The sequence below is a fragment of the Rhamphochromis longiceps genome, linkage group LG17, assembly GCF_057381845.1.
Source record: "Rhamphochromis longiceps isolate RC_006_pf linkage group LG17, R_longiceps_female_GT1.1, whole genome shotgun sequence".
NCBI classification, from domain to species: domain Eukaryota; kingdom Metazoa; phylum Chordata; class Actinopteri; order Cichliformes; family Cichlidae; genus Rhamphochromis; species Rhamphochromis longiceps.
Window position 1 is genome coordinate 9,886,456 of NC_140573.1, and position 24,705 is coordinate 9,911,160.

Consider the following 24,705-nt stretch of genomic DNA (forward strand, 5'->3'; position numbering starts at 1 on the left):
TGATGGACACAAATTTTAATTGATAGATGTTTTTAATTATTTTAAAATCACTAATCTTCTCATGTTTCCATGAATTTTTTATGCACATACTCTGGGTATACATGTACATATGTACTGGTGGGCATGTAGTCTGCTTGACTTTTATACTGAAAACAGTCAGTGACTCCTTGGTGATGACCGGTTGAGAGCAAGAAATGTGTAGCAGTGATAAGTAGAACAGTAATGAGACTTGAAAAACTGGAAATGGAGAACATTAGCCTTGAAAGTAAAAGCTCTGCCTCACTACTGAATTTTAAAAACTTGTCATATATCATTTGAAGGCGAACACTTTCTAGTTCCAGGTTGCGGTGCACCTTTCACAGTTTCACTACTAGTCAGCAAGTAGTTGCTGAGTGTTTGCAGACAAATGAGCATCTTTCTTGCAAACTACTGCTAGCAACGAAACCACAGGGAAGTTATGACCACTTTTATCTTGCAACTGCTGGAAATCTTCAGCAAACAATTGCATAGATGACTTGCCCATGTAACTGGTGTCTATGTAACTACAGTCACACTAGGGAAAATTATTGGGACTGTGTTTGATGAACATTTAATTTCATTGCCTTTGAAATCTTTCTTTCAAAGTCAGATATGCAGCCATTTACAGTCAATCACTGTCTTTAAAGCAACTTTAGATGCTGAGATGTTGCTATCAATATGCAATTACATGGGGTCAATTTGACAATTACATCCAACCTATTTGTGATAAATCCGAAAGCCGCAAATCCGTTGCCATCTACATACACAGAAATTCAATTAAAAAGAAATACAACTATTTTACTGTCTCCATATTTAGAATCCTGCCAGAACCTCACAGGTCTGGAACAGAAATTTAAATTTAAAAAGTCACCACAAATAGTGAACTACTTCCTGCACAGAAAAGTACTGGCATAGGAGTTTGACAACCTTGCTTTCTTATAGGAACATAACCAGAATGCATTGAATTGGTAACCAGTTGATTTAAGTTCTATTGCAAAGATATCAGTGGATATCAGAGTGACTCAGATTAATTGCAACATTTTGGCAATCAATATGGATTTATGAATTTAATGTCTGTTGCAAATCTGTGCAATCGCCTTGCAGTAGAATGTTTTTAACAGAACATTTTGAAAATGGCTGTTGTATGCAAAAAAGTGAAAGCAATCCCCCACAATAAAATGTTTTTCATAAGCTGAAGTCTTATTTTTACTCTAGTGTGACTGAGCCATAAAGCAAGTGAGTTATTTATATGTGATGTGACACATAATGTATTAACTGGTAGTGTTGGCTCTTTATGTAGATACAACAAATAAACAAGAATGTATTTGTTGTTTGAAATTTGTATCATTCAATTGCCAATATTAGAAATAATAAAAAGGTTACATCATGTGAATTCAGCTTGACTGTATCGCCCACGTCTGCCTGCCATTTATTAGGATGCATGTTACGGTTTAATGGTCCCAAGCATAGCTAAGAAATCAATAAGTGTTGATCCAGTTTATTAAAGTTTACGTTTTTTATTGTGTTCTTTTCCTCAGCAATATATGAACAGTCATGTGAGGCATACAAACACAAAGGCAACATGTCAGGGCATTACTATATAGACGTGGATGGCAGCGGACCAATCAAACCCCAGCTGATTTATTGTAACATGACAGGTATGGTACACAAACGTATTCTGTTTCCTTTTAAAGAAAATGTGCATTGTTTTTGTTTGATTCTTTAGTTTGAAAGATTGTTTGGCTGCCAGCGTAACTATGTTCACACCTTCTCTTGGTCTTTCCACCCTGCCTGTCTCTCCACCAGAGGATAAGACGTGGATGATGATTCAGCACAATAACACAGAGCTGACCAGAGTTCAGTCCTCCGCTGAGCGAAATCAACATTTTGCCTACTTTGACTATTCCTCTGAAGAGGAGCAATTAGTGGCTGTCATCAGCCAATCAGAGCACTGCGAGCAGGAACTGTCCTATCACTGCAGGAAGTCCCGCCTCTCCAACACACTTGGTAACATCTGGAGAAATAGTTGTTAGTTATTATGTGTTAAATTTATCAACTTTTTAACATAAGATATTCAGAAGAAGGGAGGTGGTGTGAACTGCTGATGTATTTAATTTAGTAAGAAATTAGAAATCATATTACAATACTGCTGCACATTTGTTACTGATTTTGCAACACAAGTTAAGTGGATTTGTTTGATTTTATAATAAAGATTTAACTATCCATCTATCCATCCATCGATTCTCTTCTAACATAGGGCGAGAGGCGTGGTACACCCTGGACACATTCACACCTATGGCCAATTTAGAATCACCACTGACTGACTGAGTGCTAATCACTGTGCCAAAGATAAAAATGAAATGATAAAAAATAAACAAATGAAAACAGATGAATGATAAATTCTCTACTGGGGATGTTTCCCTTCCACGCTATCATTATCTTTATAGGAATCACCGTCTTCATACCATTTCAAAATGACTGAAAAATTGATTGCATTTGCAGTCTAACTCTTCCCTGTAGTGAAAAATAAATGAATGATTAATCACGTCTTTATCTATGTGTGCGTGTGTGTGTGCGTGTGTGTGTGTGTGTGTGTGTGTGTGCTCAAGAGGGTGCTCCTTTCAGCTGGTGGGTGGGAGGCGCCGGACCAGGTCAGAGCCAAACATCTTGGGGTGGAGCCCTGACCGGTACCCAGCAGTGTGGTTGCAGTCTGCAGGACAGCTGTCTGGATCCAAGTCACGACTGCAACTGTGATGCCGACTACGACCAATGGTACTGTACTTTGGAACTGCAAATGTGAACTATTATGGTATCACTCCAGGCTGTAAGTTCTATTTAAATCTGGGTTTTTGATTCTTTGTGTTGTAAAAGAAAATAGCTTTTGTTACCATATCATGGAAAGCGGGCAGAGTGTGTCACTCCATTTTGAAAACACATGCATGTCTCTGAGATTCTTTTACAAACTGATTTGGTTGCTTCCCATGACATCCTGCCACACTGAACAGCAAAGAGCCATAAAACAACAAATCCCAAGATATTTAAATGTCTCTTCCTTTTTGTTATCCACTCCTTTTTTATTCAAATCCTTTTATCCATCCTGTAAGCAATTCTGTATTTAGGTCACCTTCTCCAATCCTGTGACCAGTTCTGCAGTTAGACCCATGTTGTAACCCATAGGTGTCAAACTCTGGCCCGTGGGCCAAATTTGGCCCGCAGCCTAATTACATTTGGCCCGCGAAGCCATACCAAATTACTATTAGAGCTGGCCTACTGGTATTATACAGCTAATATATATATTGTTTAGTATTAAGCTTTGCTTGTTCCATATTCAGTTTTTCAGCAAAATGTGTTTTAGTCCATAAGAAAAGATTCATTCTTAAATCTGGAGGAATAAATATATTTCAATAAATATTAACGTCAGCCCGCGACTTTGTTCCAGTTTTGAATTTTGGCCCACTGTGTATTTGAGTTTGACACCCCTGTTGTAACCAATCCTGTTGGTGCCTGCATAGCCAAAGGTCCTTCATTCTATTATCTCTTAGCCTAAATCTGTACTGGGGAACTCTATTTTTATAGACTCTTCTCCTGCCATCAATATCCCATCAGATACACGGGCGCTGGATGCTGCCTAAAGTCCCAGATTTATTTTTTGACTACATTTCACAGCAACAAAGCAGACTGCTGGAATTTGAAGCGCCACAGAGCCGAGCTCGTGTGGTGAATTTACAGATTAATCACTCGACCTGCGTTCGTTCAGAGACGGTTTTCACAAGACATTGTTTCAGACATGTTGTGTCAGCTTTTCTCAACATTCACCAGTGAGCCTCTGAGAGCAGACAAGCGCAGTCGAGAAATGAGGAGTTACTAATCTAAATACGGCCTGTCCTATTTTTTCAGACACAGTTTTGTTTGAGTTTTAATGGTGACAAGTTTTACCTTTGCTTTGCATGCATGATTATTCAGCTTTCTAATACCAATGCTTTCTCATCTTCCACACTCTCTTCCTATTCTTTCTTGCATTTCTTTGCCTTTTATGCAACCCTCCTCCTCTGTCCCCTCTTGTACCTCAGGACTGAGGACTCAGGCCTGCTTACCCATAAGGAGACCCTCCCAGTAAGGTCTCTGGTGCTGGGAGACATCCATCGGCCTGGGTCAGAGGCTGCCTATAGGGTTGGACCGCTACGTTGTCATGGAGACAGTAAATCCATTTAAATTGGTTATGGTTTAGCACAATGGGGGATGATGTTAAATATTGAGACCTCAGTTCTCTCCATGTGAATATCATACATATTGATGATGTTTTGATGGAGTACTCAAGAAGTAGGTTTTATTCAACCACAGAGTGAAGAGAATTCAAGTAATTAGTGTATCCAATCACCCACCATTTAACTTGTTAATGGGAAAAGAGTCTGCACAAGCTAATTAGTAGCTAAAATATGACTTTATTTTTACTCTTTAATAACAACTAACACAAAGATATATAACAAACTAATGTAAGTGATAGATTTTACCTTGTGTTAATTGCTTCTAATTTTACCACTTAGTTTAATGACTACATAAATAAATGGCTTACTGATAAATCAGCCTAAATGAGATAGCATAGCTGGAGTTATGCCTTTATTCTTAGTTAATTAGCTGAACAGTTGGTTCATTTGTTTACCATGCGATTTTCATTATATAGCCATCATAATGAGTTTTCTTTTAATAAGCTTTGTTCCAAAGTGATATATCAAGTTTTTATAAGAAAGTTTTACATCCCTTTTTTATGAGCAAACATAAAGATATGGTATGACACATTTAAGAAGTGATTTTCTTTTTCTTTGCAGAGAACTTCTGGAATGCTGCATTTTTTGATAAGGAAACATCCTACCTTCACTTCCCAACCTTTCAGGGAGAGTTGAATGCAGACATCTCTTTCCTGTTTAAAACGACATCGTCCTCTGGGGTTTTCCTGGAGAATTTGGGCATCAAGGACTTTATCAGGATAGAACTCAGCTGTAAGTGAGAACTTAATGTCCTGGATAATTGTTATCGAATGCTCAATGCTTTCTTGATTTATTCTAAATAACTGATAATGACAGTTTATAAGAGGGATTATTGCATTTCTGCTTCTATTTTGAGATTAACTGTGCAGTTTGTTTCACGTTAACTTGGCAGAGGGGAAGAGTTTCTCAGTGTTTACGAATGTTTTTATTTGTTCAGACACTGCTAACTTCAGCCTCTAGCCACAGATGCCTACAGACTGCTGAGTGACTCCCTGGCAACTGCAACTCGCTAGGGAAAATAAGTCGACTTGAATCCTCCTTAAATTGGTTGCAAGAAGATTGCGACAGTCTCCTGTATTTTCCAGTTTGTGTCAAAGGTTTTCAGGTCGTACTACTGCTCAGCTCTTTATAGAGCAAACATGTGCATAAAAGTCAGTAGCCGCATGCAAACTACAGGCTGCCAATTATGATGATTACATTGTCCCATGTTTTTGTTGATCTTCTTGCAGTTGACAGTCCAGTCAAGGCAAATAACAAAAATCACAGCAGCAGTTCCTCAAAAGCCTATTACAGTACAAGAGCTGGCTAAAAAAATATCTGTTCGTATATATCAGGAAGTTCCAACTAATTGGCCTGTAATTGCAATATTTTTCCACCCAACTGAATAAAAAAAATCTGAAAATTAAAATTAGATCACAGAGTGATTCCCAGTGAGCCTAGAAATGTATTACTGAACATTAGAATTATCATTACTTTTGATTTCAAATTAGGCTTGGTTGTAACAGTCTCAGCACACATGCAATTTCCCACACACAGACACACACAGGAACAAACAGATGTGAGTCTTTTTTTCCTGCCCTCGGCTGGTCTCTAAATCATCTCAGATCTGCGTCCAGCTGTCTGTCCATGCTGCCAACAGATGGGCCGGTGGGAGGAAGTCACTTCACACTTCTGCCAACATATGATGATGGACGAACATGACTGACTAATGGGTTTGCTGAAAGACGGCGCATTCTGCAGCCAGACTGCAGGGAGAAAGAAGTCTATTAAAAATATCACTGAAAAAAGCCACAAAAGAGTCTGATACACTTTAGCTGCTAATAGAAAAACATGAGTGAAAAAAGAGCTTTCTTGCAAGTCAAAGCTTGTTTTCTCAACTGTGTTTGGATTTTTCTTTCTTTCCTCTTTTTGAATACAAAGCAAGAATCTGACTCCTTGCAGTCATTCTACTCTGCCCACATGCTTAACTAATACAGTTTGAAATTAGTGTAATTATTTGATTTGGCTATAATTTAATTTAAAAAAAACATAGCATACATGTGCTCTTCAGTTCATTTTTCCAGCTACAGCAATATCAGACGACTTTGGCACCATCTGATCTACATTAGCTTTAGATTTGAATATACGTACACTATCATGTGCTTTATACTGATTTAAGCCAGAGCTTCATCCTCCCGCTCCAACTACTACCAGCTTTGCCTCTACTGGACAGCCAACAATGAGAAGATGACAGTAAGGGCGTATCAGACCGGAAATGAAGCATGGTCTGGCACTGGCACTTATCATACACTGGCTCTACATTTTGTGCAGTTTTTGTCATCCATAAATAAATGATCAATGATAAACCTCTTAACTTCTTAAGCCTTAACTTCAAGAGTGTCATCAGCTTTGGACACAGTGTGATTATGGACTGATTCTTTGGAGTATCGTGGTTTGCAGTGAAAATAAGCACCCCTTTGATCATTTTCAATCAAGATTTCCATGAATCAGATGTGGTCTGCTGATGTGAAGGCTTCTTCACCTAATGTTTGTTTTTAAGGCTTTTATATGATCTTTTTATCTGTGAATAATCCTCTTCAGCTTCTACGGAGGTTGTCTTCTCCTTCGATGTGGGGAATGGGCCACTGGATGTACGAGTGAAGACAAGCCTCCCGTTGAATGACAGCCGATGGCACAGAGTGCAAGCTGAGCGAAATGTGAAGGAAGCATCGCTGCGTGTCGATAATTTCCCCGCCGCCACCCACGAAGCTCCCACTGATGGACTCATGCATCTTCAGCTAAACAGCCAGTTATTTATAGGTGAGGAGCAAAAGTTGACTTTTTTTTCAAAAAGTTTAAGAAACCTGAGGAACATTTAAAGTGAGAACATGGGATTTTTAGATTAAAATAAGTCAGGGTTAATTTAAGGTTATCAAGATTAGCCACTTTGTTAAGAAAAAATATTGTCTCGATTTTAATTTGATGGCAACAACGCATCTCAAAAGTCTCAAAAGGCCAGAAGGGCAAGTTAAACTAAAAAGAAACAGCTGACAATAGCTCAGCAACAGGAGTGGAGATTTAAGAAAAGCAACTTAGAGAGGCAGAATTTCTCAGCAGCAAAGGTGGGCAGATGGAACAACTTCAGAATAATGGCTCACGCTGTAAAGTTGTACTACAGATGTTGTTGAGAAGTAGTCACAACTGTTAGCTGCTAGAATACAATATCAGACAAAAACATCCCATATGGAAAAGAAATAGTAAAAACTTATATGTGATTACTCATGAAAGTGGCCACTTTCTCATTACTTTCATATATTGTTTTAGTAAGTATCCAAAACATACAAGTTTCATTATATAATCTTTCAAGGGATCTTATATCTGTTTTCACTCTTATATGCTTTTCATACAAGTTTCACACAAGACAGATACAAACTTTATAAGATTTATATATATCTTTTCCATATGGGATGACACTGTTCCTTTCCCACAATTCCAGGAGCTGGTCTCCTCAGGCTGAATTTAAAAGAGGATGCTGCCATCAAATTCAAAATGACCTCAAATGGGATTTTTCTTAAAATTATGTTTTTCACTTTAAACATTTGTTTAAAATGTTTTCTGTGTTATGTTTTGAATAAAATATGGGTTAATGAGATTTGCAAACCATTTGCAAACCATCATTCTGTTTTTTTATTTATATTTTACACAGTGTTACACAGAATTGGATATGTACAAACACGCATGCAAATGTGCCCACATGCAAAGACAACCTGATAAAAACAGAATTTAATTCTTGCAGTTTCTACCCAACCACACAAGTCCCACATGGACACCTGTTGGAGGTGGTCGACTGATTATCTGCATAGTGTATGTAAAATAAGAGCAAACCTTACTGTTAGAGTCCAATCCAGTTGGTGTTTAGGTATTTGGAAAGTGGTGAGGAGTGATTAGAAGAGCTGATGATTTTGACTTTACCAAGAAAGAATTCTGCTATACTGTATGCAGGACGTGCTGAATTCAGTTTTTCTAAACAGTAATTACTCTGGATAAGTAATGTCCATTTGTGTGTGATAAAAAAGTGTAATATTTGGTGTGTGTGTGATTATAACCATCACAAACCAACTGTGCATTCTGCTAGGAAAATGGGAAGTAAGTGCAGCCAGTTATTAAAATTTGCAAAAAATACCTAGAAATATAGTAAATACACCAAAATTACTACATTTCTAATGAGCTTGAAACTCAGTATTTGGTACGACCACTTTTATTCATCAGCATGGTCTGAACTACCCTAGACAAACTTTCTTGTAATTGTCTTCAAAGCTTGTCTTTAGATGTTGGCTGCTTTTTCTTCTGTTCATTGTCATGAGGTCCCACACTGCTTTTATCAATTTTGACAAAATCTCAAACACCACTGGCTGAAATGTAGTAAATAAAGTAACAAAGTCTCTAATTTAATTTAATTTAAAATTGGTTCTTTGCTAAGTTGCCTGTTATATGTAGAGACGACACTTACTCATTCTTTCTGTTAGTTGCATTTTTTATGGTTGATTAAGTCATGACTCAGTGGTAAGTGGCTAAACAAAAGACAAACTGAAAGAATATTGATGTGAAAATGGTCATAAGCGAGGACTGGACTGAGAATGTGTGAAAAAGCAACCAATATACAAAGAAAAACTTTGGAACCCTTCAGATAGTCTATTCTATTGATCAAGACCACTTACAAAAATTCCATGAGCCTGGCTTATTTGAAACAATTTATCTATAATACTGTAGAAGATCAATAATACTAGGTGTAAGAGTTTTACAAGCACAAAAGAAATGACATTTTTGTAACCTGGAGATAGAAGTCTGTGAGGAGGTTGGCTTCTACAGACACCTCTATGATGCATCAGTGCAGGAAATTGGATACCAAAAGAGACTGGTGAAATACCTAAAAGATACAGCCTTCTGCAAAAGAGTGTGAAGTCTCTGAAATTTCAATCATTTCCTGTTTTCACTTTTTCACTTTTTCTCTTATATTTTTTCTGAGCTGTGGCTCCAATAATTGAGATATATCATTATTATTCCCAGAGTTTAAGTTCACCACATCTGTTAGACAGCTGAAGATGTTTTAGACAAAAGCAGTGTTACATGGAAAGTAAATGCAAACAAAGAGCCAAAATGGAAACCTGTGCAGTAATACTGACTAGTTAAGTTTAAAGGAATAAAGCAACTGCCATAGCCCTAGTGAGTTAAAAGCCATGGTATGGGGATACAGGGTTGTGAGTTCAACTTCACTATCTCCACCCATGCCTGATTACTGCCAGACCTGCTGAAAGCTGTCCGACAAACTGAAGATCTCAGAAAGCAACACACTGTGCTGCAATCTAAAGAAACAGTAAGAAACAGAATGAACAAAAATGGCATCCATGGGAGAGTTCCGAGGCAAAAACATCTGCTGACCAAAAAGAATCCAAAAATTCAAAAAACATCTTGATCTCCAAGACTTTGGGGAAAATACTCTGTGGACTGACAACAGAAAAGATTTGTGTCTTGTTACATCTGCCGTAAAACTAGTACAGCGTTTGATAAAAAGAACATCATAGCAACAATCAAACATTGTATAACAAAGTATACAATTACTCTGCCTAGTATACACTAAGCTAGCCCTAGACACTAGCCCACTAACAAGCTAGCTCTAGACACTAGCCCACTAACAAGCTAGCTCTAGACACTAGCCCAGTGTCTAGGGCTGCTTTGCTTCTTCAGGGCCTGGACAACTTGTCCTAATTGATTAAATTATGAATCCTGATGGAAAATGTTTGACTATCAGTTCATCCCCTGACGCTTAAGCACACTCAGGTTATGTGCTGTTATGATCTGAAATATAACAGCAAGTCCACCTCTGAATGGCTAATAAGAATGAAGGTTTTGAAACCCTAGTCAAAGTTTGGACTAAAATCCAATTAAGATGCTTTGGCATGAATTTAAACACTTTAAACAGACTTTAAACAGGCCGCTGATGCTGGAAAACACTCCAATGAGGCTGAATTAAAAACAATTCTGCAAAGAAGAGTGAGCCAAAATTCCTCCACAGGGAAGTGAAAGACTCATAGTCAGTTATCGCAGACTGCTGTTCTGTACCTCATATACAGACGCAAAGTTTGGGGGCTTTCATTGAAAATACCTTCCCTGTTCTTCAGCCTCGCTCTTGGGACAGCCAGAGGCAACTGGTAGGTGACCCATGGGACCTAAATGTTAAATCCGAATAAATCCTGAGAAGAAACCAAAACCAAACAGATGTATTGTCTGACTTTCATCATTACCCACTCTGTGGCCGTGTAACCAAACGTCGGTTAGTTTCCACTGAAACACAAATGAAAATGGGTCACACTTTTAAAGTTACATGTAAATTCAAATGGCAAATGAAGCTATGTGATGTTGTTTTTAACGAACATTACCAAAACAACAGGAAACATTGACGCTGTCATTTGGTCTTCTAGTGAGTGTTTATACTACCAGGGGAGTGTTTGTGGGACTGAATCAAAATAAATCACTTGTGTTCAATGAAGGAGCATGTCGCCTGGTGTGACAATGCAGCTCTGTGTATTTTGAGGCATTAGCAGAGCTCAGCAGCACAGGGGAACGAGCGATGTCAGACTTTGGCTACATGCGTATACTTATTACCGTTTTTTCTTTTCATGAGATTTGTAAGAAGCAGCTTTATCCTTTAGAGGAGATAAACCTAACTGTATGAGCGACACTTACTCTTTTAAAAAATGTAATATTGCCTCTTTAACATTACAGTTTAAACTGACTGAGCTTTCTTTTATTAAATCAATAGCTTTTGGTCATTTTTAGGAGATGTTGCATACATTTTTCCACCATTTTCCTCTTAAATTCACCACTTCTGTTCCAAACACATCCAGATGCCTACACATTAATCTATCTGAACTGTGCTTGAAAATCAGTCTTGTACTGTAAGGCTTTGGCTTTGTTCAAATAACATTGGTTCATTTATTTTTGTAGGTATTACATTTTTTGAAGAGAAACAAAACCATTGAACAAAGTGTGATGAGACTGAGAGGCTGCAGAGAGATCGAAGTGGGAATTGAGTTGCTGGTAGTGTTAAGCTGATAATCCGCTCTGAACAGCTAAAAAAGAAACGAACATCAGTCGTTTTCTTTACTTGGGCGGGATTCACCGGCAACACACGGGGACTCATTTGTTTGAACAGAAATGTGATTAAAAGGATTTTGAAGGACAATACTTTTTAAGAAGGTGTTTTTGTCTGTCTTGACTCTGTTTTCAGTAAAACGTCAGTGTTTGGGTGCCTTTGCGCTCTTTCTGCAGCTTTATTGTTAATCCAGTGTTCACAACACGCCCTCTGTGGAATCATAATTCACAGTACTGCAAAGACATCTGTATTACTATGAATAATGGATCTCATTTGTAATATATAAAATTGTGTAACTTAATAAGAAATTATGTTTGCTGGTTTAAATAAATAAACCTTAATATTTCCTTGTTTTTACGCTTGCAGTTTATGAACAATATAATTCAGCAAAATTAAGCAGGATGTCACTATGGGTTATGTTTTGCATTATTGTTACTTGGCCTAGGATGTAGCTACATTAATCAATGCTTTAATAAATCATAGGTGAGCGTACTGGTACACGGCACATCTGACTTTAATGGTGCATACTGCTTCGGTGAAGGAGTATGGGGCTATTAAATCTCTGTAGCTTGATAATGAAGTGTTCATAACCCTGTTGGTCATGGTTGTGTAATAGTTTTTTTGTTTTCTGGTTGATTCTTTTAAGGCTTTACAGAGGAAGGCAGCTTTGTATTTATATGGCAGATAATCAGTAAATTCACAGGACTTAAAGCTCGAAATATTTCTGTGTCTGAATTATACAGATGAGAACATAATTATGAGCCCCCCATGTCTTTTTTAAAAAATAATTCCCAAATGCTGTTAAACCAAGCAGAGGAAACTTCAAATCCACCATCTGGCATGGGCCTTTCTGCGTGGAGTTTATATGTTCTCCCCGTGTCTGTGTGGGTACTCTGGCATGACACAGTCCCTTATAGATGGATGCCTAAAAAATCACCAGGGTAAAAATGATCAGTCCCCCTTACTTCCTGCCATTCCATTTAAAATTCACTGTGGTTACACTGTGCACACTTTTTTTTGTGTTCCATATAATAATATTTCCACATATAGTAAAACCAACGTGTGCAGCAACCAGACAACATGAAATGTGCAGAGTTTGGCACCAAGTGCAGGTGGACAACTGGATGAAGTAGATAAATCCTCTTAATGCTCAGGACCTTAAGAAGGCCCTGATTGTGATTCCACCACCTGGCTGAGGCCTTTCTGTGTGAAGTTTGCATGCTCTCCCTGTGTCTGGGTGCTCCCGCTTCCTACCACAGTCCAAAGACGTGAATCTACATTTCCCAAAGATGTGATGGTTGTCTGTCTCTTTGCATTAGCCCTGCGACAGACTGGCGACCTGTCCAGCGTGTATCCTGCCTCTCGCCCTATGGTAGCTGGGATAGACTTCAGCCCCCCCTCAAACATGACAAGGATAAGCACCAGAAAATGGATATGCATTTATTGTGTAAAGCAGAAACTTCAGGAAATCAGTAGATTTTTTTCTTTTCCGAAGCTACAGTATATATATTATCAGGCTGTTTTTTTCACATGCCCAGCTATGCTGAATTAGGTCAAAACTCTGCAAAATGACCATCTTACAAAGCCTCAGCAGCTCGCTTCAGTCAGCTCACAGCCAGTATTCTAGCGGAGTGTTGATATGGCAGTATGCCCCAGGGTCTTTCGCTCCATCTGCCAATCTTCTTCCAAGATGGGAAAGTCTGTCTGTGCTTTTAGCTGCGAGGCGCTTCTCTTCAGCCTTGATCAAAGAGTTGGTCTTCTTGGGATTATGTTTGTTGCTGTAACTGACTGCTGAGGTTGTTATCTCAGCATCTGCTTTGTGCACCTGAATGTGCTACCACCGGGAGCATCCTTTCTTTGGGCAGCTGCTGAAGATGGGTTTGAATCCTCCACCCAAACATTGTACCCAAGGCGTGTTGCTCTTTCCCCCAAGAGTGAAAATTTGCAGGACTAGGCAAACCATCATAGGCTGCTTCGATCAGGAAGCACACTTGGTAAAAATCAGCCTGCAATGCGTTTTGTGCTACATTAAAAACTTTCCCCTCCATTTATTAAATGTCTGCAGCCATTCAAAGGCAGTAGGACACAAAGGTGGAAAAATACTCAGCCTCTGATTTTAGCAGTGCCGTTCCAAAGCATTAAGCATTGCAGCATTGAATACTAAGCATTGTAGTTCACTGTTCTTACTATTCTTTTAACAGCAGTACTGTGTGCAAGCTCTTTAATCAAAATTATTATTTTTAATGCTACAATATAACCATTGTTGTCATTCGTGAAAGAAAAGAGACAGAGGAAATATGTTATTATCTTCTGATAAAGTTGCCAAATTGCAGTTATTAACTTGCATTAATAAACAGAACAATTAGTTTTAGTCCTTGATTAATTTTCGACTTCCAGGCTCAGATTGGAACCTGCAATTCAATTTTTCAATTAAAAAAATAAATAAATTTTTAGTTTTAAACAAGTTTTCTTTTGACAGATTTCTCAATTATTTGTGTTTCCTTGTTCTTCACAGATAGTCTAATACATTTGTTAAGCATTGTATAATTTCTCCAGAAGCAACCTCTCAGTTGTTGAGCTGTTGAAACCTGTGATTGTCTCAGCTGTACAGTGAGGAGACCGGTGATTGGATGAGAGTGAAATTATTAGTCACGTCATTTCATCTGATTTATAATTCACTTCAGTCAGCCCCTTTGCACTTACAAGCATGTACGAATGACCTAAAAAGACCACTCTGAGCTTGTTGTTGCACTGGAGTTAAAACAGGGATCTGGATTATTCACCATAAAGTGGGAAAGTAAAACTGCTTAAATGGCTGAAATTCATATTGTCATGCAAGGCTTTTCCTTTCACTCCTACAGGACTTCTTCCTATGGCAGCGTGTGTCCTTTGTTTCTTCCCTTGGTCAGAGGTGGCACCCCTCAGGACCCCGTCCTTGTTCTTTTTGTGCACTGTGATCTCTTCCTTTCTTAACAGTCACAACCAGTACTTTATAGAATCATGGTGTAGATTTGGCTTTTTAAATCATCATTGAGCAGGAGCTTTCCTTTCTCTGTATTTCATTCTTTGTAGTCAAGCTTATCTTCACAGAACATGTTAAAAGACGTTAATTAATTTTCCTGCCATGTGTGCTCATAATGTGTAGGCGTTTTATAACTTTTGTTGCAGAAGGAAGTCAGAGCCACACAGAGGTTATCGATTTTGTGGAATGACAAGCCGCTTTGGCTGAACATTGACTGTGACAATAATACCCTGCCAATAACCGTCTATGAAAACAATAATAACTGTCAGGAATGGATGCAGCCAGCTTGGAACTGTAATTTTGCCCAGACCCTGTGTGAACTGCCTATATTCGAATTAGGGCTGGGCCATATTATACCGTTCACGGTAATACCGGTATAATGTTAGGCAACGATAGGAAAATGAAATATCGCGATAGAATGGGAGTAAAACGCGCATGCGCGGTGCCTTTGTTTTCATACGCACATGGCCGATTGTTGAGTGAAACAGATGATCCAGAATTGGTTTGTAAAAATGGTGCAACTTCCGTGATGTGGAACTGGTTTGGTGTTTGTCCGTCAGATACACAACAAAGCACATTTTTTTGCAGAACATGCAAGCGGCCGTTGTTATTGTCATATTTGTCGGACTAAGATGCTCTTAAATCTGGGAGTAATCTGGGTCCTAAACTCCGTATTTTCAGGTCAAACAACACTGCAGCATCACTTAGAGTTAAAAACTGTCTAAATTCTTTCATCTTTAATAAAACGATCAGCATTGCTGCTTTACCAGGTGTAACTATAAAGTTTAACTTCCAGGCATCCATGAAAACAAAAGTTATTACATTTAACGGAGTTAGAAGTTAGCAGGAAGCTAGCGGAAGTTAGCTCGCTAGTTTCGCTAGTTACCTAAGCATGATATTGCATGTTCTGACTGAGAGATTTCTGAAAAAAATCAAACGTACAGCTCTGCTATCACTTCCAACATAAATGAAGACAGGAAACTAAACAGCAGTGATGTTTGTAGGGTTACTGAAGTTGGGCTAGCTGGTATATAATGATGTGCTACGTGATCGCTAGCGACACAGCTATGTTAGCATAACATAAACAGTGAAGCTGGAGGACGAACACTAACACTTTTCCACTTATAAAAGTTAACGTGAAGGTTCTTCATGGTTAGAGACAAATGCAATCGCATGGCAGGATGCTGTAAACGGACCAAACTTCAGTCAGGAGAACAACTGAGATAATCCATCCACAATACGAGGTTAGTCATTAATATACTGCAACAACATGGGAATAGAGCAGCTGCCAGAGAATTCAACATTAATGAATCAATGGTACAGAAGTGGAGGAAGCAAGAAGAATGAGTTTAATAAAGTTTGATTTATCTGACTGCTTTGTTTCGCTTAATGTGCCTTATAATCCCGTGCACCTTATGGTCCGAAAAATGCATACTGCACACTGCAGTTTAATGTTGCAAAGCACCTCTTTTTAACTTCAGTGGATATTATACATGGTTATGCTCAGGATATGTCAGCCCATTTCTACTGGAAATGCCTTTTGGTTAAACTTTCAGCAAGGAATTTGCATTTGCACTGTTAAATTTTTATAAAGCTTTAATGTACATAAAAACCAGCTTCTTGTTTATGTGAAAATAAATGGAAGGTTGTCTTTTTGCACTAGTAATGTTGTGGAGTTGTATTTTGTCTTGCATCAATTATATCGTCGGTTATATCGTTATCGCAAATTTTCAAATATATATCGTGATAAATATTTTTGGCCATATCGCCCTGCTCTAATTCGAATGTTAATAGGAAAATGAAAGGAAGCAGGGATTCGTCCGCGCACACCAGATGGCTCAACAGCCAAGTAGTTAGTCCAACAGCGAGGACCAGTTTTAGGCTGTGTGACTGTGTCTGCCCTGCAGTGCAGACATGGTCTTGTGCCACAGTGGCAACTTATGGCTGTCAATCATAATTTACTGCTGAGAAGTATGAAAAACTATAGATCTGCAGTCTATAGGAACTAGTCTGTACTGCATAGAACTTACATTAAGAGGTTTGAGTCTGAGTAGGCAGAAAAAGAGCAATGGTGTATCAAGTGTTATTTCTTTCCTGGCAGGAGGCACTGCATCCAGACAGAAAGGCTTTTTGGGCTGTATCCGCTCTCTGCAGCTGAATGGCGTCACTCTGGACCTGGAGAAGAGAGCTAAGATCACGCCTGGAGTCCTACCTGGATGCCCAGGCCACTGCAGCAGCTATGGCTCGCTGTGCCAGAACGAGGGTCGCTGTGAGGAAAAAGCCAACAGTTTCTCCTGCGACTGTGGACAGTCGGCCTACACTGGAGCCTTCTGCCACAAAGGTACAGACACTCACACTGACAGTGGAGACTTTCTGCCACTGATTACACAGATCCATAGACTCAATTCATTGATGTTCTTTGTACAGACTGTTTATAAAAGACTTCTTGGCCTGAAAACCTAATGGCAAACCTGCCTTCTTTCATTTTTATTTGTATGTACGCCTGTGAGAAAATTGTGCTATGGACAGTGTTGGTCAAGTTACTTGAGAAAAGTAATAAGTAACTAATTACTGATTACTTCCCCCAAAAAGTAATCCCGTTACTTTACTGATTACTTATTTTCAAAAGTAATTAATTACTTAGTTACTTAGTTACTTTTTAAAAACACGATTTACAACCTGAATAGGTGATAAAGTGATAGATCCTTCAGCCCAATTCTGCTTTTTCTGCATAATCCATCATACAAAATGTAATCAAATGGAAAAGTCTCTTTTTAAAACTTGTTTTATTAGTTTTAATCTTTTAACTTTATGCATCAAGCAAAAATTAAATTATATGCAACATTCACTGACTGGAAGAAATTTGTTTAACATTTAAACCTATTTTCTGCACATTCCAGCACATAAAATAAAATATTTTTTGTGTTTACACTCAGTCTTTCAAATAAATGTCATTGTCATGAGACACTCTCGCAAGAAAATCACGGTTTTAGTACCGCAGTAACGCAGCGTGCTTACGGGAAAGTAACAGTAATCTAATTACTGTTTTTGGAATAGTAATCCCTTACTTTACTCGTTACTCAAAAAAAGTAATCGGATTACACACGTTACTGCCCATCTCTGGCTATGGATCACTTGATTTATGAGCTCAGTAAACACTGTATCACTTTATTGTCTTAATACCTTCTTTTAAGTCTTATAAAATACAGTATGATAATCAGAGGTGGGACCAAGTCATTGTTTTGCAAGTCTCAAGCAAGTCTCAAGTCTTTATCCTCAAGTCTCAAGCAAGTCTCAAGTCTTTATCCTCAAGTCTCAAGTCAAGTCTCAAGTAATGTCAGGCAAGTCAGAGTCGAGTCTCAAGTCACTGGTGTAAAAGTCCGAGTCAAGTCACAAGTCTGAAACTTTGAATTTCAAGTCCTTTCGAGTCTTTAAAAAAAACAAACGAAAAAATAATGTTGCAGTTATATGCTAAATGTAAATATTAGACCATGTAATTTTAAAATCTGTGTTTTTCTCAACACATACAAAATAGTGAACTTAGAAAATATACACAAATTGTGAAATTGCACCTCTTTAAAATGCAGCTCAATTAAACCTAGCTCCAAGAATAATTTTCACCGACAGTTCTGAGATACGCTGCATGTTATTCTTGGATGCGGTTGTAGGACCAGCTTTAAAATCGCATGACAAAAATATCATACACATTAAAAAAAACTGCATCACCAACGTAGCCTGGAAAACATTTGCTAGTTAGATGAAGTCAGCTATCTCATCTTAGCATATTTATATGCATATTTATAATTATACGGTTCTTGTGAGTGCACACACTCATGAAGTTTAGTAACTTCCGGTCACTGCAACAAGCCCAGGTACAGTTTACCGACGGATGGGTGCAGGACCTTGAAATGCACCGTGTAGAACGAAAGACCATCGTACGTATCATAAGTTTACCAGTCTCACAAATCGTCTTCATAAATACAAATTCGTTAACCGTTTATTAATATAACCTTTGAGCTCAACGGTAATTAATTAGTAGTGGAAATAATTTCTGGTAGCATCACAGAAATGTAGCAGTGACAATAATATTGTATGCTGTAATCGTACTGGGCAATTAGTGATACAAAAAACCTGTTTTATCCTGTGAATAAAAGTATATGTTTTTGTCAATGTACCATAATAACAGAAGCGAAACGCAATATTGTGTCAGGACAATTTACTATTTATGCACAATAAATAAAGGAGCATAGCGCGACAATTTCTGTTCAGCGCCAGACTTGCTTGTAACCTATATCACCAATTATGTTAAGAAAAATGACGCATTAACTACAACAGCAGACTGACCTTCGTGTAAATGCTTGGAGCAGACTAACCTGTGAGCTGGAGTGTTCTAGGACGTTATATTTGATCTTTGAATGGCTGCAATCCAGTCGCCTCTTTGTTACTTCGGAAACATGAACAATTTCTCTTCAACGACGTAATCCGATAACAACCGATCTCTTTACCCGTCGGCTTCCCGTGGCTGTCATGCGACCGGCTATTGCAGTTAATAATACAACAGCTTCTTGACATTTTTGTGTTTCTTTTTATCGCTGTGTGACTGATTTTAATTGAAAGCCTGCGTGCGCTAGTACCGCTTGCCACGAGTTCCCAGAATCCTTTGCGGTTCTACCCGTGAATGACGTCACATTTTCAATCTCCATATAATATGCATGTTAAATTTTATATTTGGGGTAAAATATCAAGTCTTTTCAAGTAAACCGGTTCAAGTCCAATTCAAGTCCCAAGTCATTGGTGTAAAAGTCCAAGTCAAGTCACAAGTCTTACAACATTTTTTCAAGTCAAGTCTAAAGTCATAAAATTAATGACTCGAGTCTGACTCGAGTCCAAGTCATGTGACTCGAGTCCACACCTCTGATGATAATTATTTCATACATCATGGTATCCATTTGAGTCAAAAAAAGAAAAAGAAGAAGAGAGCAAGATCTCCTTTCGAGCTGGCCTACTTTTTGACTGATATAACACCACTGTAGCAGTGCGCAGTGACCGTCGCCGTCAAAGTCCTTGACAATTCAAGCTAGGATGTGCACATTCTCTGGCTCTGTGCCTTACTAAATATATTTTAAAAGCAAATGCAAGGCTTCCTTCTATATTTAACAGATTAAACAAAAGTATTAACGTGAACTTTATTCATAACTGCAGACCCAGAAATCTCAATATCCAGCAGCCTCCAGACAAGAACGACTAATATTTTAAGATCACAAGCTGCAGCAGCAAACACCTCAGGGAGCCATGGTCTGATATCATAATGAAATTGAAAGGAAATCTCTAGAGTTGAAATTGGCTCCCTCCATATTTTTGTCCCTACTATTGCCTTGACAATTTCATTTTTTTTGTGCATAAGAGATGAAAGACTGATTCAGCATAAAATTCATTATAGGTTTGTGTCTAAGAAAGGCAGAGTACACTTTTAGATGCTGGATCTTTCATGAGATAAGGAATGAAAAAGAAATATTAGGGTGGTATTTGATCGCTTGAAGATAGTTATTCTGAAACACAGTTTTGTATTTTACAACCCTGCATAATATTCCTGTAATATTGAGAGACCTAGAAAGTGTCTGGTTCAGATCACAGTAAGCTGATTCTGTTCTTTTGGATGTAGTGTTGTCCAACATTTCATCACCTGTCCAAGGGTCGTCTTCTGACTCTCATATGTTTCTCCCACTGAAACGCTACGTCCAGAAAAATAGAATCAGCATTCTGGGATGATTGATATCTTGATTAAGGCTTTAATGGTAACATTTTATAAGTGCAAGAAAATATGTTTAGACACTTTTTCTTTTCTCTTTCTCTGTAATAAATGAACATCTTAGTACTTTATACATTTATATATTCCTGATGCTTTCATCACATTTTATAACACTTGTACCAACTTTTGAATGACTTTGAAAATCAAGAGTGATTTCCTTCTGTCTTAACAGCAGCTTATTATGTTTTTTTATGGCACTTTATTTTGACAGTTCAGTCTGTGCATCCTATAGAGCTGCTCTCCAAATAAAGGAAAAGAGATTTGCTGGCCAATTTCATATATCAGTCACAGGCATTACATTAGTGAAACTCTCAATGGAACAACATCTTCTTACGCTCACTGTTATAGTAAACATGGAAATAGAAGAAAGAAAGAAGAAAAAAGTATAAAACTTTGAATTAAAAGTTTGATTTATGCTTTGTCATTCATACACATAATGTTACACCAGAAAAGATCAGGACCATGTGTTGTCTTGTTACACTATTCAGGTTAATGAGTTTGACCTTTCCTAAAAGCAGTAGGGTAAGGGCAGCTAATATTAGCCTACAATCTGCTATGGCAGCGATCAGGGCACGCAGTGGAGAAACACTATATGCAGTGGAAGAGCTAAATGAAAACACAAACTCTGGTATTGGTAATGCTACGTTGCAACTTCTACTAGAGGACACAAACACACTGTCACGGTGTACAAGGTGGACTCACGCGCTGGACTCCGGGGATTGATGCACACAGGAGAATTAATTAATGAACAATGTCCAATGAGTGTATATACAAAAGGTACAGGGCAGTGCTATCTCCAAAGGTGTGGGGCAAAAGGTGAGAGGGGCAGGGCTCCGGGGGAAATCCAGGTGAACACTCTTGCCTCTCTCCAAACAATCCAAACATGAATCCACTCAAACACTCGTCGCTCAGGGAACACCAGGGAAAACAGTCCAGAGGGTCTGACTCTGCACACAAAGAAACACACAACTACATGGAAAAACATTTGCTAGACGCTCGACTTTCACTGACGCGATTCTCACAACGATCCAGCGAAGAATAGCCGTTGCTTCTTGGCTTAAATGCCATCCACACTGATGAGGCACAGGTGTTTCCTCCTCCGAGGGCGCGGGCCAAGGGCGTGAAGCCATAATGAGTTCCGCCCTGGCGAGAGAGAGAGAGAGAACTAGAGAGATAGAGAGAGAAATCAGCTGATCAGCGACCAGCTGACCCTCCAGGCCGTGACACACACTGTCCGTACATTTGGACTGCACTTAGTTGTTGTTATAGGGGGTAATTAAAGCATATCAGGTCTGACATGCCTGTTAGAGAGAAGGAGCAAACAAGAGAAACTAAATAAAAACTTTTGGAAATTTGATATTTTATTTAGTTTCTCAAGTTTTCCATAAAAAAAATAATAAAAAACTTCAAGAAGGGGAGTGGAATAGAGCAGGTTTTAATTTGTGTGAGGCAAAGCACTCAGTGACCTATCTAAACCGTATGGACCACCGAAGAGGCATTAATATACAATATTATGCAAACAATCTCAACCTGCATTTCTTTATATACTGCTCAAAACACAAACTTAAAGGAAGACTTAGGAAATACATCAAATCTTGGTGGGGGGCAAAAAAAATCATGCCGATATTAAACAATGCTTGCCTTGCTTGCCCTGATAAAATGCCACAGGTAAAGTATGTTTTGCTGTTTAAACTGCTGATTAACTCGCAAAGCAACTTGTTGAGTTATTCATCAAAAAGTACTTACCTCCTTTGTTGTTCTCTACTTTGCTTTGTCTGGACTGTGTAGATAGGCAGTTTGAGAAGATACTGCAGAATCAGGGAGATCACAGAGAAGACCTTAAGCCAGATATTAAATTACATTTTCAGATACTGCAAAACTCAAAATTTACTAAAGTATTCAACCAGATGCTCATTAACATTTAATCAAAGCCACACTGTTTCCCTAATCTCAACCATTTGCTGCTTCGCTTTATCATATGAAGCTCAAGACGTCAACTCTGAATTTTTGCATCCATTTCGTCCACCTGGAGTTTTAAAAAATATTTTCTACTTTCTTCAGTTGATGTGATGCTTATCATCAAAACAGAATTTGCAAAGAGCATTAGTTGAATTTAGTCTTTAAACCAGCACATTCAGCTCCGACAGTGACACTTCTCACTAACTTCTTAACTCCCAGAGGTTTCAGCCACCTTTAAGTCAACAACATCCATCACCTACATCCTGAAGGAGCCCTTTGAACTAAGCAGGAACAGCAGTGGCTTGCCTTCATCCATCTACTCAGATATCACACTAAGAGGAGAAAACATCTCTCTGAGCTTCAGTACCAATCAGAGTCCTGCTCTTCTGCTCTATGTCAGCTCGTTCTACAGAGAGTACCTGATCCTGCTCATCAACAAAAATGGTGAGGACTCTCAGATAGCATTTTCTCTTGGCTGTCTTTTGTTGATAAATGATTGCGTCTTTTTAATTCTGCAACCTATTTTCTCATCTCATTGTTCCTGCAATTTGTTGAATTAAGCCTCTCCTCTCTCCTTTGCTTTCTCCTCCCTCTCTGTCTGTCCTATGCTGCTTTTTTCCAACAGAGCCTGACTAGTCGGGTTGGGTTTGAAAAAAAATATCTGGTGCAGATATAATAAAATGATCATTTATTTTTGAGAGGGGGGTCTTTTTTAAATTATTTATTTTTATTTCTTTGTTTTGTTTGTCGTGGTTGTTTTGTCATTGTATTCAAAGTAAGTAAACTGGAATAATAGGAAATACCAATCAGATTCAAAACTCCAAAGGGGCTGATTAAAATATCTGGATTTATCGTCTAAGCTACTGAAAATATCCTTTTTTGTTATGAATAGAGTTGTTGTTGCTTTGTAGACACAATATTGAAGCTTTTTAATGACACAAAGAAAGCAAGTTTAAATTAGCTGATCAAGCCAATATCAAGTATCTGAACTCTTGCTGAAGTATCCAATTAAATCCCAGGGAGAGTTTTATTTTGATTGTGCCAAAGCACAAATCAAAGCAGTTTCCTAAAGGCCCCTTCTACTGCACAGGAAAAGAATTTCCCAGCTGACTCATTCACTGAAATCCTGCTCCAGACACTGCTCCAGCTATAAGTCTTTTTATTATAAATATATGGCTTTATGATAAGGGAATTAATAGCCCATACTGAAAAAAAGTCAAAATGAGAGAAATAGCATAGAGTATCAAATTATATGTGTAGTACTAAAGAAATATTATTTCTTATCATTTCTGTTCATCTTTTAAGCCTGCAAGAATCTCAGAACATTCAAATTATATCCGCAGCCAAGGGATATAAATGTAACAGTGAAACATGATCAATTTTGTATCATGGAGTTTAATCTTAGATATAAAGATTGGCTCAGGGGGTTGGGAAGCGCATCTGTAACCGGAAGGTCGCCGGTTCCATCCCTGGGCTCTCTGTCCTGGTCGTTGTGTCCTTGGGCAAGACACTTTACCCTACTGCCTACTGGTTTTGGCCAGAGGGGCCGATGGCGCGATATGGCAGCCTTGCTTCTGTCAGTCTGCCCCAGGGCAGCTGTGGCTACAACTGTAGCTTGCCTCCACCAGTGTGTGAATGTGAGAGTGAATGAATAGTGGCATTGTAAAGCGCTTTGGGTGCCTTGAAAAGCGCTATATAAATCCAATCCATTATTATAAAGTGTTAATTCTTACAGTATTACGTGGTTTGTAGACGATCTATTAAAATATTCAGATATGTGGCTTGTTTTCTTCTTTGGTTTTATTAAACAATAGTTTCTTTCATCTACTACCCGAGCTAACCCGAGTTTTTGGCCTAATAACCCCAACCATATAGCAAGCAGGTCTGGCCCGGATCTGGTATCAAGCCGGCACTGCAGGCTGACTTCTGGCATGATACGTATGTCTTTCAGATATGGGCAAGGCCTGGCATAGATGGCACTGTCTATGTGATGGCATGACATTTCTGGTCAATTGTGGTTTGGTTTATGTGGCCCAGGCTCTTAGAAAACAGGTCTGGCCCAGATCTGGCATCAAGCTGGCACTTTTGACTGACCGGTGTCATGACAGGGTGTATGTCAACCAGATGTGGGCCATGTCTGGCAATGATGGTACTATTTATGTTCCTATTTTCCTATTTTACTTAGAAGACCCAAATGCCATGTTGCAATACTATACTGCTATGGTGGCCAACGTTTCAAATGCAGGTTTGACAGGTTTGTGAGTGTACACTTTATCCAAAACCTAGTGAGGGTTTACTTGCGTTTACTACTTGGTGGCTGTAGCTCAGGAGGTAGAGCAGGTCGTCTACTGATCAGAAGGTTAGTAGTTTGATCCCTGGTTCCTCCAGTCTGCATGTCAAGAGTATGCAGTTAGGAAGCACTCAGTTTAGAGAAAGTGGGTTAATGTGGCATGTTGTATAAAACACTTTGAGTAATCCGGGAGACTAGAAAAGCGCTATA

The 24,705-nt window shown here is 38.6% G+C and overlaps 1 protein-coding gene across 1 annotated transcript in view; it reads left to right on the forward strand.

The window, feature by feature from the left end:
* Nucleotides 1-24,705, forward strand: part of LOC146649291 (contactin-associated protein-like 4) — a 110,491-nt gene that overhangs the window by 76,123 nt on the left and 9,663 nt on the right. The window contains exons 12-19 of the mRNA XM_085386768.1: nucleotides 1,557-1,676; nucleotides 1,825-2,025; nucleotides 2,628-2,790; nucleotides 4,089-4,216; nucleotides 4,845-5,015; nucleotides 6,864-7,082; nucleotides 16,539-16,778; nucleotides 22,425-22,649. Coding sequence (XP_085242894.1) covers nucleotides 1,557-1,676; nucleotides 1,825-2,025; nucleotides 2,628-2,790; nucleotides 4,089-4,216; nucleotides 4,845-5,015; nucleotides 6,864-7,082; nucleotides 16,539-16,778; nucleotides 22,425-22,649 — 1,467 coding nt within the window. The remainder of the gene's footprint in view (nucleotides 1-1,556; nucleotides 1,677-1,824; nucleotides 2,026-2,627; nucleotides 2,791-4,088; nucleotides 4,217-4,844; nucleotides 5,016-6,863; nucleotides 7,083-16,538; nucleotides 16,779-22,424; nucleotides 22,650-24,705) is intronic.